General features: G+C 36.2%; 1 protein-coding gene across 22 annotated transcripts in view; it reads right to left on the bottom strand.

Annotated features, from left to right (window-relative positions):
• The window catches only part of PARD3 (par-3 family cell polarity regulator), a 678,503-nt gene that overhangs the window by 389,640 nt on the left and 269,241 nt on the right, over positions 1–19,622 (bottom strand). For all 22 annotated transcript variants that reach the window (XM_045061110.1, XM_023256519.2, XM_023256518.2 and 19 more), the window contains one exon: positions 17,692–17,872. In XM_045061110.1, coding sequence (XP_044917045.1) covers positions 17,692–17,872 — 181 coding nt within the window. The remainder of the gene's footprint in view (positions 1–17,691; positions 17,873–19,622) is intronic.

Consider the following 19,622-nt stretch of genomic DNA (forward strand, 5'->3'; position numbering starts at 1 on the left):
ATTACTTCAATTATTTTAACAACACGATTAGTGGGTCTACATGTGGCCTAAACCTCATTTAAATTAGGTGTGTCTTAACTCTGAAAATGCAAGTAACAAACACTACTGTAATCAGATTTCTGACACTTTTCAGAAAAATAAAGCACATTTGAGCATAATCCAGTTACAGAGACAAAAGGACTATACCACACCCACACATACTTAGTAGATCTTGTCAGGGAACAGTGGAGTGATACATGGGAACTAACGATGAAGAAAGGTGAAAAATATTCTCATGTTTTTAAACTATGTTACCAGAAGATCCTCAAAGAGACAGTATTTACCAATAAGATTAGCAGAGGAGTAGACAAAATTTTCAAATGTGAGGAGCATAAAAATTAGAAGCTTGCAACCCACAGGAATTAAAAGGAAATTATAAAAAGCAGTGAGACGTACACAGAGAGACATCACTATTTACGAGCTTCATCAGATTAAGAACTTTAGAAGTCTCTTTGTGTGTCATATGTGTGGCGTGTATTTATTTCAAGGACAGATTGTATGAGAAATAAATCAAGAAGGAAAAACTAGGTTAAAAAAAAACTAGGAAATAAAACATTTCATTTATTAGAAAAAACACTGAATTAATCATATAGAAAAAAAGTCCCATTAGATAAACAATATCTTATATAGTATTCTTTAACGTTAGCATTATATCCTTTAATATAAATATTTACTTTTTGAAGTAAAAAAAAAGCCTATATAAAAACTCGGGTGTAAGTCAATAAAAAGGAGTAATACTTGTGAATATACAAAAATAAAGGCAAAGAATCACTGCAACACACACACACACACACACACACACACACACCCCTTTTCCAGACACTTTTAGTACACCACTGTAATGGCAGTCTCGACTCTTGCATAAGATTACACACCTCGACATTTTCCATTACCTATGATGGTGAAGCATCATTTACTGTACATAAGTAAAGCAGAAACAAGGTCTGTAATACTCAAGCTCTAGAGGATAAAGCTATGCTGTGTTTGTTCCTGAATTTGTTAAGTTCAAAAATGTTATTATTTTTTTCTCTCTCTATATATATATACTCTGTCTTTAAAATTGGTAAGGGAGGGAGGGCATCTGGGTGGTTCAGTCAGTTAAGCATCTTGCTCAGGTCATGATCTCAGGGTTTGTGAGACTGAGCCCTGCATCAGGCTCCACACTGACAGCACGGAGCCTGTTTGAGAGTCTCTCTCTCTCTGCCTCTCTCTCTGCCCCTCCCCTGCTCGCATTCTCCCTCTCAAAATAAATAAATAAACTTAAAAAAAATGAAGTTGGTAAGGGAAAATAACCACAACTATAAAATGGCCTATAGCTAGCCCAAATGTCTCCCCTGAAGCAAACAAGGCTTGTACTTCACAAAAGCCTTGATCTTCACAAAACTGCAGCAATTTAGTTGGCCTTCATACTAAAGGAAGTGAATAAAGATGGATGATGTAACTATAAAGCAGAGAGCAATCATTTTAGCTGTGTTTTCAGTAGACATTTCTTCTAATTAAGGATCTCGATTTCTACTCTAATAGAGCACTGGCCACTAATCATGCATACCCAATTGAGGATATAGATGTAGGAGATTATTCGTGATGTTTCCATATAAATTTACAATATTGGGGAATGTACAAAAATTAAAAAATATATAAAATTATATTCAATAGAAAATATTATAAAACACTTCTTCAGCGTAAAAAAACATTTCTCATTTCTATTAAAGGAATGCTAGCACCACTGTGAATAAAATTAAAAGCCCAAGGATACATTTGGGCTTGGATCTGTAGAAATTATATTCAAAGATATGAAAAGTCTTTCATCACGTTAGATTATTTAGAACTTGTGTTGAATAGACTGTCCACCCCTCCAAACCATCTGTGACCAAGTGCATGATTTATGTCCTCCCTCGTGACGCCATTGCCGGTCTCATGGGACTGAAAGGAAATGGGAGTATATTTCTTGAATGCAAACATGGTGCCAGTTGCTGCATAGGGATGGAAATAAAGATATGATTCTTTGCCTTATCACAATTTACAAGCTAGAGAGGTACACAGTAGCCACAAAATAAGCAATATACAAAGAAACAAAAAACAGAACAGGGTGGTAGGTTTAAGAAAACTTAGTTCTTTATAAGATTGGTAAATGCCCAAGAATCTACTTCTTTATGATCAAAATACGAAAACAAGGTGAAGTAATACAAAAAAGGGGGGGGGGGCTTTAGGTGAATGTGCTTAAGAACAATCATTAGAACTAGTCTTCAGTCACTTTAAAGCCTCTGTTCACAACAGAATTATTAGCAACTTCTAAAATGGCTCAAGAATGGAACCTGATATGGAGGTTAAAGAATGAAAATTACATCTGATATTTACAAGTACCATCAATGTCTGTAATAATCCTCAAAGTCATTCTTCAGATCCTTTCAGGAAGGTCTAGAACATAGCTAAAATTAACATCTACATAACTTTTGAGACTTAAAAAAAATAAACATAAGAAAGGGAAGAGGGAGAGCTTCAGCAGGTAAGGGAGAGTACGTGTAAGACAAGGACATTGCCCACTGTCTCCAGTATTCACAAATTGTACATTTCTAATCGAAATTTCACACTTACAGCATGTCAATAATTTTATGAAAAATTATTTTAATTATACAAAAGACATATTAAGCAAATTTGTTACTACAGATTATTTTTATCAAGCAAACAGAAGTACATAACATTGGCTAGAGTTATTATTTTTATAAATATTGCTCCATTTGGCTTAACCAAATAAAAAATGGCCTCAAAAACACTTCTAATGAGGTGGTTGCCCCACGGTTCATTATTTTTCTTCCCTATGTACTTAAAGCAAAATGCCATCCCATGAATATTTTTAGGTCAGACGCTCATTGTTCAGAGAATAACCTGATCAGGAAAGATAATGCTTTCATACTGAAACCAACAGAAGTAGTATTTTTTTTCACACTACTCTACAATATTTAAGTATATGCATATTGTGGTAGGCAGAATAATGGCCCCGAAAGATGTCCACATCCTAATCTTATTACCTTACACGGCAAAAGTGCCTTTGTCTGTGTAACAAAGGTCAAGGCTTTGACATGAGGAGATTATCATGCATTATCCAAGGGAGCCTAATGTAATACATGAGTCCTTAAAAATGGAAGAGAAGGGCAGAAGAAAAGAGAGGGAGATCTGACTGTAGAAGAAGTCAAAGAGATACAAGGTTATTGATGCTGAAGATGGCATAAGGGGCCACGAGCCAAGGAAAGCAGGCAGCCTTCAGATGCTGGAAAAATTCAAGAAAATGGATTCTCCCCTAGACCTTCCGAAGAGAGCACAGCCCGCCAACCCCTGGGTTTTCATTCAGTGAGATCCCCATAGCACCCTGACTTTCAGTACTGTAATGAAGTTTGTGTTGTGTTAAACCACTAAGTTTGTGGGAATTTGTTGTACCAGGAATAGAAAACAAATCCATATGTATAAACAGTCACATACATATACACAGAATTACATACACACTGCTCTTCAAACATGGGGGAGACAGATTATGTATTAATTCCATTTAAGCCAATATTCCAGAGATGGCAAATTTTAGATGAGGAAGAGAAATGAAGAAGGTGGACTGGTAACGTTTGTGCCTGAGCAGAGACACAGAGAGCAGGCCCATACATACCCCTGGCCACCTGGCTCTCCCTTTCCCCCTTGGAATAGATGCATGATCTCTCCAGCTTTGACTATACATCACAGACCTGTATTCACAATTCAGTGCAGTTTTCTCCTAGGATTCTTCATTCACCAGCGACTTTGTTTATGCCTCCTATTCCCAACCCCCTTATTCTGGTTACAAGAGAATGGCTATTATCAAATCTTAGTGTGTACTCATATTACTTATGCAAGCTGATCACCAGCTGGTTTTTGTTGTACTAAGCCATAAATCTTTGGGCTGTAACATCCCTGCCAAGCAATGGAATACTCTTTTCCAACTCATTAACACAAGTTCTATATTTAAAATAAATACTTCTCAAGCTGCTTAAATAACAAATTAACTAATGGATCAGGCATGGCACAAACCACATTTTAATTAAATTGATGATAGGTTGAGTAAACCTAGTAGTACTCCTTTGAAATACCCTTTGGTTACTGCTTTTTCCATCTTATGGTTGTTCTGAGGCTTCCTAGAACTGATCCTATGGCAATTTTCATCTTTAAACATAGAGATCATCTTTGTAAAATGATTTATTTTCGCGAAGTTACTCTTGCACTCCTTCCATACATAAGTTCACTATCAGCTATGTATACATATACTCATACAGATGTATATGTATTTTTTTCTAATTACTACCAGGGTACCATTCTATGAACCAGAAGATGCTGCTGTATAATGTGTTGGGAACACAACTGCAGCACAGGCCACAAGCTGGTGTGATTTTCCCATTTATCCTTTACTCTGTAAGAAAGAGCTGAAAATAGTGGTTGCTCTACACACAGGATAGACAGAAAATGTAGGCTACAGAAAATGTTCTACAACTTTTGGAAAGGACATAAATAAAAAGGCGATCCATGCCGGGAACACACAGTGGGACAGTCTTTAAGGCGAAGCAAGGTCAACAGCTTGGACTTGTGAGACAAGAAGGAGAAATCCTAGGTGAGGGAATGGAAGCATAATCCCCTTTACAGAGTTATGAAAATTCTAAATTTGTTTACATGCAATCAAGTACGAATATGAGGGAAATAATTAAAGGAAGCATCAAACATAAGACATGGAAAGAGCTGAATAAAAAAGATCTCTTTGAGAGAAGGCACTATCAGTCCTTTCTCAAATGTGTTCCTCGAGCACAAATATGCCCACATGCACTTACACATCATGAGTCATACTACGTGCACACACTGTAACAACCAGATTCTTTATGAAGGAGAAAACCTATTTGCTAAAATGTAGGGAATGAACCGATACATGAAAATTAATATACTATTAATTTATAAATCAATATAAGTGAATATAGTAAATACAAAATAGCATCAGGAATTAATACACTGATTTACACTTAATTCTTTTTTCTTTAAAACTTGGCCCTCCACATGTACCCCAATGTTTATAAAGCTGCGCTTTCGACAATGGCCAAATCATGGAGAGATCCAAAATGTCCATTGACTGACAAATGGATAAAGAAGATGTGGTTTATATATACAATGGAATACTACTTGGCAATGAGAAAGAATGAAAACATGCCATCTGCAGCAATGGGGGTGGAACTGGAGGGTATTATGCTGAGTGAAATAAGTCAGTCAGAGAAAGACAGATATCATATGTTTTCACTCATATGTGGATCTTGAGAAACTTAACAGAAGACCATGGGGGAAGCGAGGGGGAAAAATAGATACAAACAGAGAGGGAGGGAGGCAAACCCCAAAGACTCTTAAAGACAGAGAACACACTGAGGGTGAACGGAGTGAGGGGGAGGGGAAAAATGCATGATGGACATTGAGGAGGGCACTCATTGGGATGAGCACTGGGTGTTGTATGTAAGCCAATTTGACAATGAATTATTTTTTTTAAAAAAAGGGTCCCTCATAAAGACTACAGCCTGTGCATTCCAAGAACAAATCAGAAGGGGTTAAAATACCAAGCACCTTGTGTCTTTTGTGTGGCTTCCTTGCAGTCCTTCACTATGTGGGACTGACAAAATGATTCGGAGATATGAAGCCCATCTCCAGCTGGGTACAGAAGCAAACACAACTGGGATGCAAAGCCATTTCTGACACTAAAAGCAATGAAAAAATAAATAAGCAAACACAGTCTGAAGAAGCAAATAAGAGATCTATATCAAGTGCAGCAAGAAGAGAAGGATTTTATCTGCCAGGCTTTCATGGTGACAAAAATCACCCACAATATGGGTCTCTCTGTGGCATGCGCTAATAGAAAAAAGAACGTACATACCTGGTTAGAATGGGAAAAAGAAAAAGAAACCTTGCTTACAACCTAATCTTGTAGTACGATATGTTCATAAAATTATTTTCTCTGTGCATTACTACCTCTAATTGCCATTTGGAAATGGGCTTCCTTGCTTTGACTTAAAATGTACCTTCTTAATATATCCATAGCTACATTACCTTTACAAGTTTTCCAGTGTCAGTAACTATTTCTGCAGCTTATAAACAGACCATATAATTGGGTAGGTAAGGTATATTCCAATACAAAAGCAATGGTACAAGACCTCAGGGTCAAGTACAAGATACTAGCCAAAGACAAAAAGAAGGGAGAAGGGAAGAAGTATTCAGGCAGTGGGGAAGAAGTGTTGGGGGGGGGGGGGGGACAAGTCAGTAAGAAGTGTTCTTCTCTCAGATTTCAGCAGGTTTTTGACAGATACAGAGAGTTTCATGCACAAGGGGTCCAGTTCCACAGAGTTTGGGTCTAATTTCAAAAGCAATTTCTGGTGGAGCCTATAACTCACCCCCTCCTAAAGTGCCACACGTGAAGGTGTGGAGGTCCTGCCTAGGCAGAACTGTGGGCCCCCCACAGGCAAAGCTTCTCAGATGAAAACACTGTCCAAGGATCACCTGCTAACTGTAGGCTAGAAGTCCTACTGATGACATGGGGCAGAGAATTTCTAAAAAATAATACTTGTCTGCCTAATGGACTAACAGTCATTAAGTGTAAAATATTATATTCCATATGTGTTGAGATTTGCCAAAAATTAACCACACAGATGTGGTTAAATAATGTAAGGAGCAAATGTTTACTCTGCTTAAAGATAACCCAGAAATACTGATGCCTGATAGGAAGCACAAATATGCTTTGACTCTAAGTGAGGTGTTGGAGATGCCACAAAGAAACCAACAAAGGGATCTTAAGGGAACAGTAAGGGTTCATACATTTTTGGCAGTAACTCGGCTTGTCTTGAACGTGAAGCTCCAGCAATGGCTATGCCATAAGCACAGACGATGTTAGTTTACATAGACTAAGGTTCCCAATGGTAAAAATAGGGGAGGGGGGCCTGGATGTTCTCTAGGGGACTGCTACAATTCTATAAAGATATGAAAATCTTTTTCAAATGTCCCTTACACAATATACAGTAATATACTGGCAGTCTCAATGGAGGAGAAGCCATGCACATGTCTAAATGTTCACATGCTCAACGGAAGGTAAGGATTCTTTTGTAAAGTAAGCAGATAATAAATAACACAGTACATTGAAAAGACTAGGAAGTTACTTTGGAGTGTTGCAACATAAAGACCACAGATGAAATGTTTCAGTCCAATGAAGCAAGTGATCACTTATCTTTTATTAGTGTATTTTAAAACCTACTATTACTTGTGTTCTGATGTGTGGAAAATGTATTTTGTTCCTTTTTTATGTGTGACACATTTCACAAGTTTGAAAATAATTTCACAACCAAAATCACCATATGTTGATTGCTGGTTATTTAATTGGAAAAGTGACGGATAAAAATAGGCACCTTTGTGATACCAAATATCAATGGAAAAAAAAAAGATTTTATTTATGGTATTTAGATGTAGTCCTCTGGAACAAACAAGCAGGTTCGCAGACAGTGTGCCTGCTGCTGAACTGCTGTCGCCTGACAGCCCATCTTATCTGCCAAATTGCTCATTAGGTTTGGCAATTTTCACCTGCGCCTCCAGTTTATATTTCAGCAGGGAATAAACATCAGCCTGCTTCTACCATCTTCCAACACCCCTCAGTAGCACAGTCCCCACCCAGCTGCAGTCCTCCAAACACCCACCTTGTGTACATACCATTATTTTCAAAATGTCAATTTGGCTTCCAGCTCTGGAAGCTAGCTTACCTTAAATAAAGCAAAAATAGGAGAGAGAATATGTAAAATAAGCCCCACATTACAATACAAAGTGGGCTAATAATTCACTTCCTTTTTTAATACCAAGAAAGAACACATAAACAATCTGAATTTAATTTTAAAAATGCTCATTTCAGGGACTGCTTCTGAGTGTGGCACAGGTGACAAGAGAGCAGTGAAGTGGATTCTTCTTCCAGTTGGTCCTGACCCATCCAACCTTTATTATAGGTCTGAAAGGAGAATACTCCAATTTATAAATAAACAATAGAGGTAACGTGGCAACCAGAACAAAGAGGGAGCTGAGAGTACTACCCAGCTCTCTGTCTGTGCCTGCTTCCACTGATCCCTTCCAATGAACACTCTGACATTCAGAGGCAGATCAATACACAAAAAATACAAAAGAGATACTTTGTGGGCAAAAAGCAACAAAGATATCAAACAAAATGTCTGAAACCCCATAAAACAACTTCTGATGGAATACTGTTTTTCATTTTGCAGAAGTAAAATATTCACCACCAACCCTGCAATTAGCTAGAAAATTACAATAATTACAGCAATTTTGTATCCCATCTCCAATCCAATTAATAGATATATGACCTTGTCAACATGTAATAATCAGATTGCATCTACAACAAAACTGGATGAGTTTTATATGCTGAATAGAACTTGCACAGTAAGAAGGTAATTATTTGAAATACCGAGAATACCATTTGTATGCCATGCTCCACTTCACAAGTTAAAAGGAAATACAATAGGAATATTATTTCTATTTTTCAATATATATTTAAATCAAATCCGGAAAATAGTATTCTAATACCAGTTCATGTTAAGAGAATAGATTTCTAAAGCAAAGATCTTGGCTCTCTTGGCAAGGCAAAATCAACGTGCATATGCTTGGGCAAGAAAAAAAGTGAGATCAAGAAAGAAAAGGAAAGAGGTGCTAATTTTAGGACACAATCCTTCTGTAATAATTATCAACATTTCTTTAAGTTCTAAAAGTTAGGAAACTAGTAAAATCTTAGTAATTAATCAAACAGCACTATTTAAATAAAATTTTGCCAGTAATGGATAAAAACTAACTGTAAAATTGACACAGCTTAGGGCACTTTCACAACATTTCTATAGCAATACCATTTCCAGAAATTTTACAATTATTAGGGCATGGGCCAGTTCCAAAGGAACCTTGAATCTTCAGTCTGAATTTTCCAGAGTTAATACAAAAAATTTAGCATTCTGGGGTGAAAAGGAACTTGGCATGATTCTAAGATTGGACTTCCCTGGAACATCTGACCTCCACAAAAAGTCTTCAAGAATGAAGAGAAGAGAAGAGAAGAGAAGAGAAGAGAAGAGAAGAGAAGAGAAGAGAAGAGAAGAGAAGAGAAGAGAAGAGAAGAGAAGAGGGAAAAGAAATTACTAGACTTGAACTCAATTATTTATTTGCACAGGAAATGTGTGCCCCTAAACACATTAGGTCTCTCTAAGCCTGGATTTGTCAACACTGACAATAGATACAGTTAAACATGTATCACGGAATTGTGAGGTTAACAGAAAACAGTCCCAATCTGACTGTGTATTGAATAGAGGCATTGTGACCTAGTAAAGAATATATGTCCTATAGAGGTTCCTGGATGGCTCAGTTGGCGGAGCACGTGACTTTTGATCTCAGGGTTCTGATTTCAAGCCGAACATTGGATAATAGAGATTAGAGATTACTTAAAAATCTTTACATACACACACACACACACACACACACACACACACACACACACACACTTAGGGTCTATAACTTCTCAACCCTTTTAAACATCCATAAGGTCTGCACTCAAGAGACAACATTATCATCATCACTGCCATACACTCTTCTGTTATCTAGTGCTTATCATGTGCCCTGCACTGTCTTAGGACTTTAAAGACCTGATTTACTACTGACATCAATCCTGAGGCCAGTACTTGCAGATTAAGGAATTGAGACTGAGAGATTACTAATCTTGCCCAAATGTTCAAACTGCTGGGACATTGCCTGTAGTCTTTCTAAACCATGAATCTACTACTCTGTACTACTGCTTAGAAAGGAGTTTTTGCATAGGAAGTTCACGTTAAAGGATAAAGTAAAACAGACTCCCTCCCCCTCAAACTTACCAAAAGTCTGGTTGGAAAAAAAAAAAAAACAAAAAACAAACAAGACCACTTATGCAGGGTCTGGTATTTGGTTATCTCTAAATCGAAGTATGCTTTTGCCTGAGAGGATGCAAACATCATCCCAGAAGTACAAGTACACCAAAAGCTCCAGGGACTTGATGTCAAGATCTTAAAATTCCATTTGCATCTTTCCCTAAAATGGCTTATTGTCCTTAAAACAAAGGTTCAAGGTGAAATGCTGGCTCTTCCTACCCTTTCTCCCTTGTCAACAGCCCTAAGGGCTGATATATACAGGATGCCTGAGGCCCAGGACTCACAGGACTTTTAGAGGCCCAAATGTTTTAATTTCTTCTAAAGTCAGAAGGAAAACCAAATGAACTTTTAGAATTAAAGAAAATGTCTTAAGTTTTTCTCACATCATATGAAAATACTTGGAGACCATGAAAATTATTAAATTTTACATGACAGAAAAAATAAAATACTGAAATATTTAAAGTTATATGAAATATAAAGTTTATTATTGATATTATCACGGTGAGAAGTGTCCACGAAAGCAAAGCAGCAAGTCTAGGAAAGTCATAATGATTCTCTGAACAGCTTTTCTACTTCACAGGATTAAAAAACATGCACACATGCACACACATTTAAAAAATAACAAAATAAAAAAATGTGTGTCACTTATCCTGAATCTTACAATTGACGAGATATATATACCACTGCACACAGAAACTTCCAGGATGCTAAACAAAGGTACGTTCTGATACAGTGGCCTTGATGTTGAGAAAGTAAGTGACTCAGGGTAACAAATCCTTCTGCCACTCAACTAATTTCTAGTTCATTCCTTTCCAAAAAAAAATGAAAGGAAGAAATGAGCCAGTTGTCTTTCCACTGATACATCAAAAAAATAAGTTTTGATGAATAATTACTAATTGATGTTTGGTGCTTAATCTGGGAGACGTAGAAGAACAGGTAACAGTGCCTTAGCAAACTCTATCTATGCCCTTCCACTCACTTCTGTGAACAAGACTTCTCAGATAACAATTTCCTATTCTAGAAAAATTTAATATTTTTCAACAAGTGTACTAATTGCGTATACTATGCATTTATAATAAAAATAACTTCTATAATCTATGAGATGACAAATACCCATTTGTCCAGACTATATGTAAAACTGAAAATCTACAGGTGCCTGGGTGGCTCAGTCAGTTGAGCATCTGACTCTTGATATAGGTTCAAGTCATTATCTCATAGTTCATGGGTTCAAGCCCCACATTGGGCTCTGTGCCAGCAGTGAGGAATCTGCTTGGGATTCTCTCTGCCCCTCCCCTGCCCTTGAGTGCGCGCACTCTCTCCCTCTCTCTCTCTCTTGCTCTTGCTCTCTCTTCCTCCCTCCCTCAAAAATAAATAAAGTTAAAAACAATGAAAATCTACCCTACAGTCTGCAGAAACCAGCCTTACAAGCCATTCTACTACCTAGAGTAACGAGTCCAGGAAATTAGACTACGATCTGCAGCAACCAGTTCAGGAAGCTGAGCAAAAATCCGTGTAACAGCCCAAAATAACCAGGACTTCATCAATAACTGACAGCTTCCCTAATTCTTGACTCTGCTTTCAACTTAAGAACCACCAGAGGAAGCCAAATATGTCCTCTTAATCAATCACATAGGGTACTCTGCTTCTGGGTAGCTCCCTTACAGATTCTCTGTGCCAACAGCTTCCAGTCAGGGCACATCTAGACCCTCCCCTTTGTTTTACTATAAAGCTTCCTCACTTCCCTGCCTGTCTTGGAGCCCCAGACGCAAGTGATGGTGGGGGAGTCTCTTGCCACAGCAGGCTCTAAATAGTTTGTTCTTATTTCGATGTTCTCATTTATTTCCACATTAATAACCAAAATATTTTATACATTGCATATTTATGCTATGTTGATCACTATGTAGCAATAACAATCAGTATATCTGCATTTTATGAAAAATTTAAGAGTTAAAATTTGGATATATTTTCTTAGTTTCAGAGAAATTTGAAAAGATGACTAACCAAAGATATTCAAGCCTAAAAATATATTGGGTTAAAATTCAGAGTTACGTTAAATGAAACAAAGCTGAAGAAAAACTGAAATTAAGTAAACTGTGAAACTGTTAAATAAGAGCACTATGCATGTGTTTCCTTGAAAAAAGTACACACACGTTTATTAAGAATAATTATAAACACATATGAAAACAGAACAGTATACTGAATCCCCATATAGCCACTCAGCTACCCATTCCTCACTTACCCAGCCTGTTTATTTTGAAGCAAATTCCAGATATATCATTTCCAACAACCTAACTCAGTATGTATTACAAAAAGATAAAGACTTTTTGGAAAATAATTTCAATAACATAGCACATGTAAAAGGAAATAAATACTTTCTTAATATCAAATACTCAATCAGTGCTCAACTCACCAATTAGCCTACGACTGGTATTCGTTTGTTGTACTGTTTCATTTAAATCAGGCATTAAACAAGATTCATACATTATGATTGGATGTTGTGTCTCTTAGGTGTCTATTAATCTGTGTTCCTTTCTCCATCTTTTTCCCCTACCTTGCACTTGACCTATTGAAGAACCTGGGTCACTGGACTTCTATAATTTCCCACAGTCTTGACTTGACTGATTGCATCCCTATGGTGTTGCCATGCTTCCAGGTGTCTGGTATTTTCTAGAAAATTGACAGTTGGATCTAGATGTTTGATCGGATTGAAATTTAATTTCTTTTGTCAAGACCACTTCATAGTATTATATTCTTCCATCAGGAGGCACATGATACTTAGTCCACTCTCCTTAATTTATTATCTTTTTTATATTAGCAAGTAATTGATGATAAGTACATAGATTCATTATTTCATCAGGAATGGCAAATTAGTAATATTCTAATTCTATTATTACTTTGTCACTTATTGGCTATGATACTTCTATACAAAGAAACTTCCCTTTCATCTACTACTTAGTTACCCAATAATACTATTCATACAGGAAAGAGAGGAGAGATACCTAATTCTTTAATTCTTTTATCAGTTTCCCAAATAATAAGTTGATCCATTAGTATCCTTCACCTTGCTTGTTTACTTATTTTTTTAATCTTTTAATGTTTATTTATTTTTGAAAGAGAGAGAGACAGAGCACAAGCAGGGGAGGGGCAGAGAGGGAGGGAGACACAGAATCCCAAGCAACTCCAGGCTCTGTGCTGTCAGCACAGAGCCCGATGTGGGGCTAAAACCCATGGACTGCAAGATCATGACCTGAACCGAAGTCACATACTTAACTGACTGAGCCACCCAGGCACCCCATCCTAGCTTATTTACTTATCGTCATTATGAATTCAAGAATACATTGCTATTTACTAACCTTATTAATGTTCTAATAGTCTCTCCTGTGCCAGTGGGAACTTCCATATGACTCCTGGGCCCTGCTGACACAACTCTAGTAATCTTTCATAGCTTCGTTATTTTCTTATGTGGCAGGATGATCCAGAATCATCTCCTACATTTCCTCCCTGAACCAGAATTCAGCCATTTCTCCATGAATTTCCAAAAGGACAGTTCTGGTCCTTTTGAATGGAAAATGCAATTCCCAAAGTACAGTCTAGATATCAGGGAATGTTCAGTTATTGGGCTGGAGCATTAATTCTAGACATATTCAGTAAATGCATATAGAATCTTGCCTTCCTTCCTCCTTCCTTTTTTATTTTTATTTATTTTTGTATGTGTGTGAAATGAAACATACCATAGATTCATTATATGTCCTATTCAAATTGAGAATCATGGGGTTTTTATGTATTCTACTCTAAGTTGTATCTGTATTCCTTTTCCTCTATACTCTGAATCCTGAATCCTCAATGGCACAAGAAATAGAATTAGAATATTATTATAATTCTTCATTTCCTCCATCTCATAATATCCACCCAACAATCTAAGACTAATGGTACCAATGTTACCAACAACAAACTGTTGCAAGGTTCGTTTGTTTCATGCTTTTTTTTTTCCATCTTCCCTTGGTGGTACAAATTACTAATATTTATAGTTACCTGAAATAGTTACTCTTGGATGACTGAGCAACCAACTGGACATATAATTTATGTTTACTTATGTCAAATGATTTTTAAGAATTACTATTAAACTATTAATAGTATTAAAATTTGATTATTAACTACATAAAATATAACATGCTTTGAATGCAAACTATACAAAACAAGAGGTTTTAAGTCAGCCTTGCTTCTATTCCATTTCGTTCATCTTATTCTCTCCATTCCCTGCAGGTACCTATTCTTTATGGTTATCCTTTTTTAACTTTATTTCTTCAACCTAAGAAGATTTTTATATAGTCTTTCACTATGTGGTCTATTTTATTTACTTTTTCATTTTTTAAAGCACATTTTTTAGAATTAAAAAAACTTATTTTAGTGTTAATATTTATATTTGCACTGTGTGTGTAATACTGCCCATAATTCCCCCTATTGATTACCTTCTATGAGAAATATCATTATTAGCTAGTCATCACTTTTTGTCCTTCAGTTTAAGGGTATTATTCAGAACACTGTTCAATATACTAGGCTCAAGAAAATTTTTATCAAGTGTTAGTTTTAATTTCTCTTAGATAACTGCTATTTTGACCATAAAGACGATGATTCATTAATTCAGGGTTTCTCTACTTCAGCACTATTGACATTTTGGGCAGGATAGTTGATGTGAGGAACTGTCCTATGCCTTGTAGGATGTTTGGCAACATCCTTGGCCTTAATCAGATGCTCATAGTATACCCCATCTTTACCAGTTGTGACAACCAAAAATATCTCCATATATTTTCAATTATCCCTTGTGGGAAAATATCACTCATACCTGAGAACCACTAATTTAACTAACTCAAGGTTCTTGCTTTATATGTATTACAAGGACAAACTAGTGTCAACTTATAAAAAAGCATAAAAAGACCTGAATATGAGAATTCTGTGTATTAAATCCACCTAAGCTTTATCTTAATTCGCAAACTTAATGTTCCCTGTTTTACTCAGAAAAAAAAAAAATTGTATACATCAATTCTTCATGCAAAGAAGTAGAGGAATGAATTCATTCATAGCAAAACTTGGAAAACATATAGAGTTATCACTTTCTTTCTCTAAGTTTAAGTATTAGGAGTTTATTTATCTGAAACCTTATATTAACCATGCACTTAGATTTGATTATTCCCCAATTCCACAAATTTCTATATATCACTAGATTCTTTATTTCCATATTTGTAAATCAGGAAGACCACTAAACATAAATTCCTTGTTGACAAGGATGAGGCCTTATTAACTCAACTCTGGACTCATCACCTATCACAATGCCTGGCCCATCATAGTCCAACTCTTGTACTATGTTTGAGTGAGTGGTATTAATACAGTATGACCAATCATCTTAATAGACAGGGGATTTGTATATAATGGGTAACTTTTACATAGTCACTAAACCTTGTGTTTAGTAGATGGTGACCAAACACTTGTCCAGGGGCTGCCCAAACCATAAAATCTAAATAAACTCAGCATATAAAATTCAGAACTGAAAAGTAATATTTACATATTCTCCCACTGATGGCTATAAGACATTTCAAATGGTTCAAATAAAAGTTCCTTTTCTCAATAAAGACAAGGTAAAAGAGAGATTTTGTGTTGAAAACAGCATTTAAATTTTAACACAACAGGACCAGCCAAATGTGGGTGGTGGTGGTTAAGAAATGTTGCTGAGTGAAGAACAGTCAAAAGACAAAACTTGATGGAAAGTATGCCATTCAAATTCTTCTTAACATAAAGACAGCATTTACCTTTCCTCCAACACTTTTTTAAGGAGCAGCTACATTGAAGGCATATCCGGCTTTATAAAACACATGAATAAAAAACTACAACAACATAAGAAAAAGCTCTATATTTAATTATGTATATTAGGGTGCAATTATTCACATAAAGACACTATTTTCCAAATATCAGGCACCTGAATACCTATAGTATTATTTAATTGAAAATTTACTTTAAAGTTTACTTATTTTGAGAGAGAGACAGTGTGTGCGTGCATGAGCAAGGGAGGAGCAAAGAGAGAGGGAGACAGAATCCCAAGCAGGCTCAGCACTGACAGCCTTAAAATTTACTTTAAATCACATTTGGGCAATCTACTTTTTATAAATGGATTTAGGGGCACCTGGGTGGCTCAATCGGTTAAGTGTCTGACTGTTGATTTCTGCTCAGGTCATGATCTCATGGTTCGTAAGATCGAGGCCCATGTAGGGCTCTGCACTGACAGCGTGGAGCCTGCTTGGGATTCTCTCTCTGCCCCTCCCTCCCTCACTCGCAGTCTCTCTCTCTCTAAATAAATAAATAAACATTAAAAAATATAATAAGTGAGTTTATTCCAAGCAATCACTAAAAACACGGACTTAATGAGCTGCTATACAACAGAAAAAGTAACTAGTGTACCACTTACATATTGCCTTGCATACCATGCCATGCATGGCACATACCTCACATTTTGAGGAATGTTGCCTGAAGTAAATCCAACAAGGTTTTTAAAATAGCATATTCATGTAGTAATCAAACGTTACTTCCACAAAATTAGTTTAAAAATATGTTTATACATGCATACAAACCTAAATTTTATAAGAATAAACCATATATTCTAAATACTATCTAACTATATTCTATTTAGGATTCTATGTATTATTATAGAGATATTATAATATAATATATATATAATTATAATTATATATAATATATTATATATTAATATATAACATATAAATATATATAAATAATATATAATATTATATATAATTATATAATTATATATAATATATAATTATAATATATAATAAAATATAAAATATATAATATAATATTATATATTATTACCTATTATACACGAAGATGTACTAAAGACTATTGGCAAAATCACACAGCACTTGAAAAACTGCAATGTTTCTACATAAATGTGACTAAAAGACAATAATTTTTAACTTATAAATTTATTGAAATGGACCTTCTTAACAACTGCTCAATTATAAGATTAGATAATTACAAACACTGAATTTATTTTTAGCAAAAGTTCTTCACTTTTCTGAGTAAATCTGTAGGAACGGCAGACAGAATTATTCAGGCAAATATTCTAGAACTTGAGTACTCTATGACCCCAGATTCCTAATATAAACTCAAGAAGCCCTGTATTTTCCTTCCTGCGGAATGTATTCTAACAGCCACTCTTCCAAATCTCTGAAGATAACTCTATCCCTGTGGTCACTTCATCACCTGCTCTTTAGATAGAGTTCAAGTAATGGCTGTATCCAAGTTGATTATCAATCAGAGATGCTATGCTCTGATTCACTGTGAGGCCTTTGACTATTTCCTATTTGATCTAACATTCAGAAGAAATACACGGAAAGAAAAATTCAGGTAATATAACTTTACAGTTATCCTTACTTACCTTGGGTGAGCGATTAAAAGTCTACCAGTCTAAAGTAAAATAAGCCTAATATATTAATGTGTGAAGAATCTTGACTACCTCTCCAGCAAAAGACATTTGCCCAGGTCCTAAACTTAATCAGTTTTGATAAAAACAGATAATGAACTCCATTCACAGGAGCATGGCTGGATAACAAGAGTTGGCATCCCTGCAAATTACGATGAAACATGCACAGAAGAAAGAGCCTTCACTTACTTGCACGAAGGACTGAAGGTGTCACTTCAATCTCGCTTGTCGCTTGGTAAGGCTGAAAGGCGGAGACACTGCTGGTGCCCAGCTCACTGCCAAATACCTCTGGACTCTGGGTGCCCGTGGAGCTGGCACTGGTGCCGTCACCTCCATGATGTGGATCTTGCTCATCAAACACTGCCACCAGCTAGAAATGGAAGGTAAATTTGCATTTATAAACAAAGGCATTTATAATTGCTACCAAAAACTTATACCACATTGGACATAAATCGATAGAGGAGAAATACTGCTATCTAAGCACCCAGAAATGTTATGTCTTAGGAAGCCAAACTTCAAAGAAACAGTCTTTCCCTGAGTTTTGATGGTTTACTTTTTTATTTCTCAGTTGTGCATTTCAAATCCAAAACTCTAAGGATGAAAAATAATAAAATGGTTTTATATCATAGAATGCTAAAGGAAATAGGGTCGATTTAAATCTTTTTGTAAATGATATACTAAGAGGAAAAGAAAATGGATTTTTATATGTAATGCATATGTATGATATATAGTACTGTATATACAGCAAAAGGTAGAAGGTATCTTTCACTCAGTAGGAAAGAGTATTAAAAATTATACATGTGTCTGCCCATTTGTGCATAAGAAATATAGGAAGGATAAAAGACAGTTATCGCCCAGAAGTTACTAAGAACAGGGTTGAAAGAAAGAAAATAGGAACAATGAAGGAGGTAGGAGAGAAAAGAATTAAGTAATTTTAGAAAACTATTTTCACTGCTTAATCTAAGGTTAGAGAAAAAAACTTTCACATAAATTTGTTTCTCACAAATGGCTTACAAATTCTCACACTATTAGACAGACACATACACGAGTAATGAATAGGAAAGAAAAATATTTTGAATAATGAAAGTCAAAATCTCACTGTCAGAAACAGAAATTACAAATAAGAAAATAAATTCTGTGATGTTAGATTGAAATTACAGGCATCAATATAAATATGTGGTTTTGTAAGCGGGCAGGTAGACTGACAAGATAGGGATGGATGAATGTTAATGCATGTGTGGTTCTTAGCCCTGCCCACTGAGAGGTTCTAGAAGCGATCACACCCAGTGTGAAGGAACACAAGTGCCTGAATCTTGGCCTCTGATACCATTTTCCAATAAATGAACAAGGGCTCCCTAGAAAAATAGCTGATTCCAGGGTTGGGGCAGAGAAAATGATAGATGGGCCTGGAACACCTTGGCAATGCTAAAAAGTAAAGCAGTACTCAAAAGTGAAGGAGGCACATCAAAGGGAATCAGGTGTGGGACTTCTGGGTGGCTCAGTCGGTTAAACGTCTGACTCTTGGTTTTGGCTCAGGTCTAAATCTCATGATTCTGTGCATTTGAGACCCGCACTGGCCTCTGTGCTGACAGCATGAAGCCTGCCTGGGATTCTCTTTCTCTCTCCCTCTCTCTCTGCCCCTCCCTCATTGACACTCTCTCTCTCAAAACAAATAAATAAATGTAAAAAAAGAAAGGGACGGTGTCTGGGTGGCTCAGTAGATTGAGTGTTCAACTTCAGCTCAAGTCGTGATCTCAGAGTTCATGAGTTCGAGCCCCACATCGGGCTCTGTGCTGACAGCTCAGAGCCTGGAACCTGCTTCGGTTTCTGTGTCCCCCGCTCTCTCTGCCCCTCCCCCACTCACGCTCTGTCTCTCTGACTCTAAGAAATAAAAAAACATAGTTTAAAAAAAAAAAATCAGGTGCCAACCAGAAAGAAGTCCCAATGGCCAAAGCTGAGACAACCTGTAAACAAGTAAATAATAATACAGTTAGATTTTAGCCCCAAAATAAACTAAATATGTGTGAATCCATGATGATATAAGTAAATCTTTGAAGAAATCATTAATGGTGGAAAATAGACAGCTCTTCCACACCATAGCATTGCAATTAATAGTTATA

The sequence above is a fragment of the Felis catus genome, chromosome B4 (assembly GCF_018350175.1).
Source record: "Felis catus isolate Fca126 chromosome B4, F.catus_Fca126_mat1.0, whole genome shotgun sequence".
Taxonomy (NCBI): Eukaryota; Metazoa; Chordata; class Mammalia; order Carnivora; family Felidae; genus Felis; species Felis catus.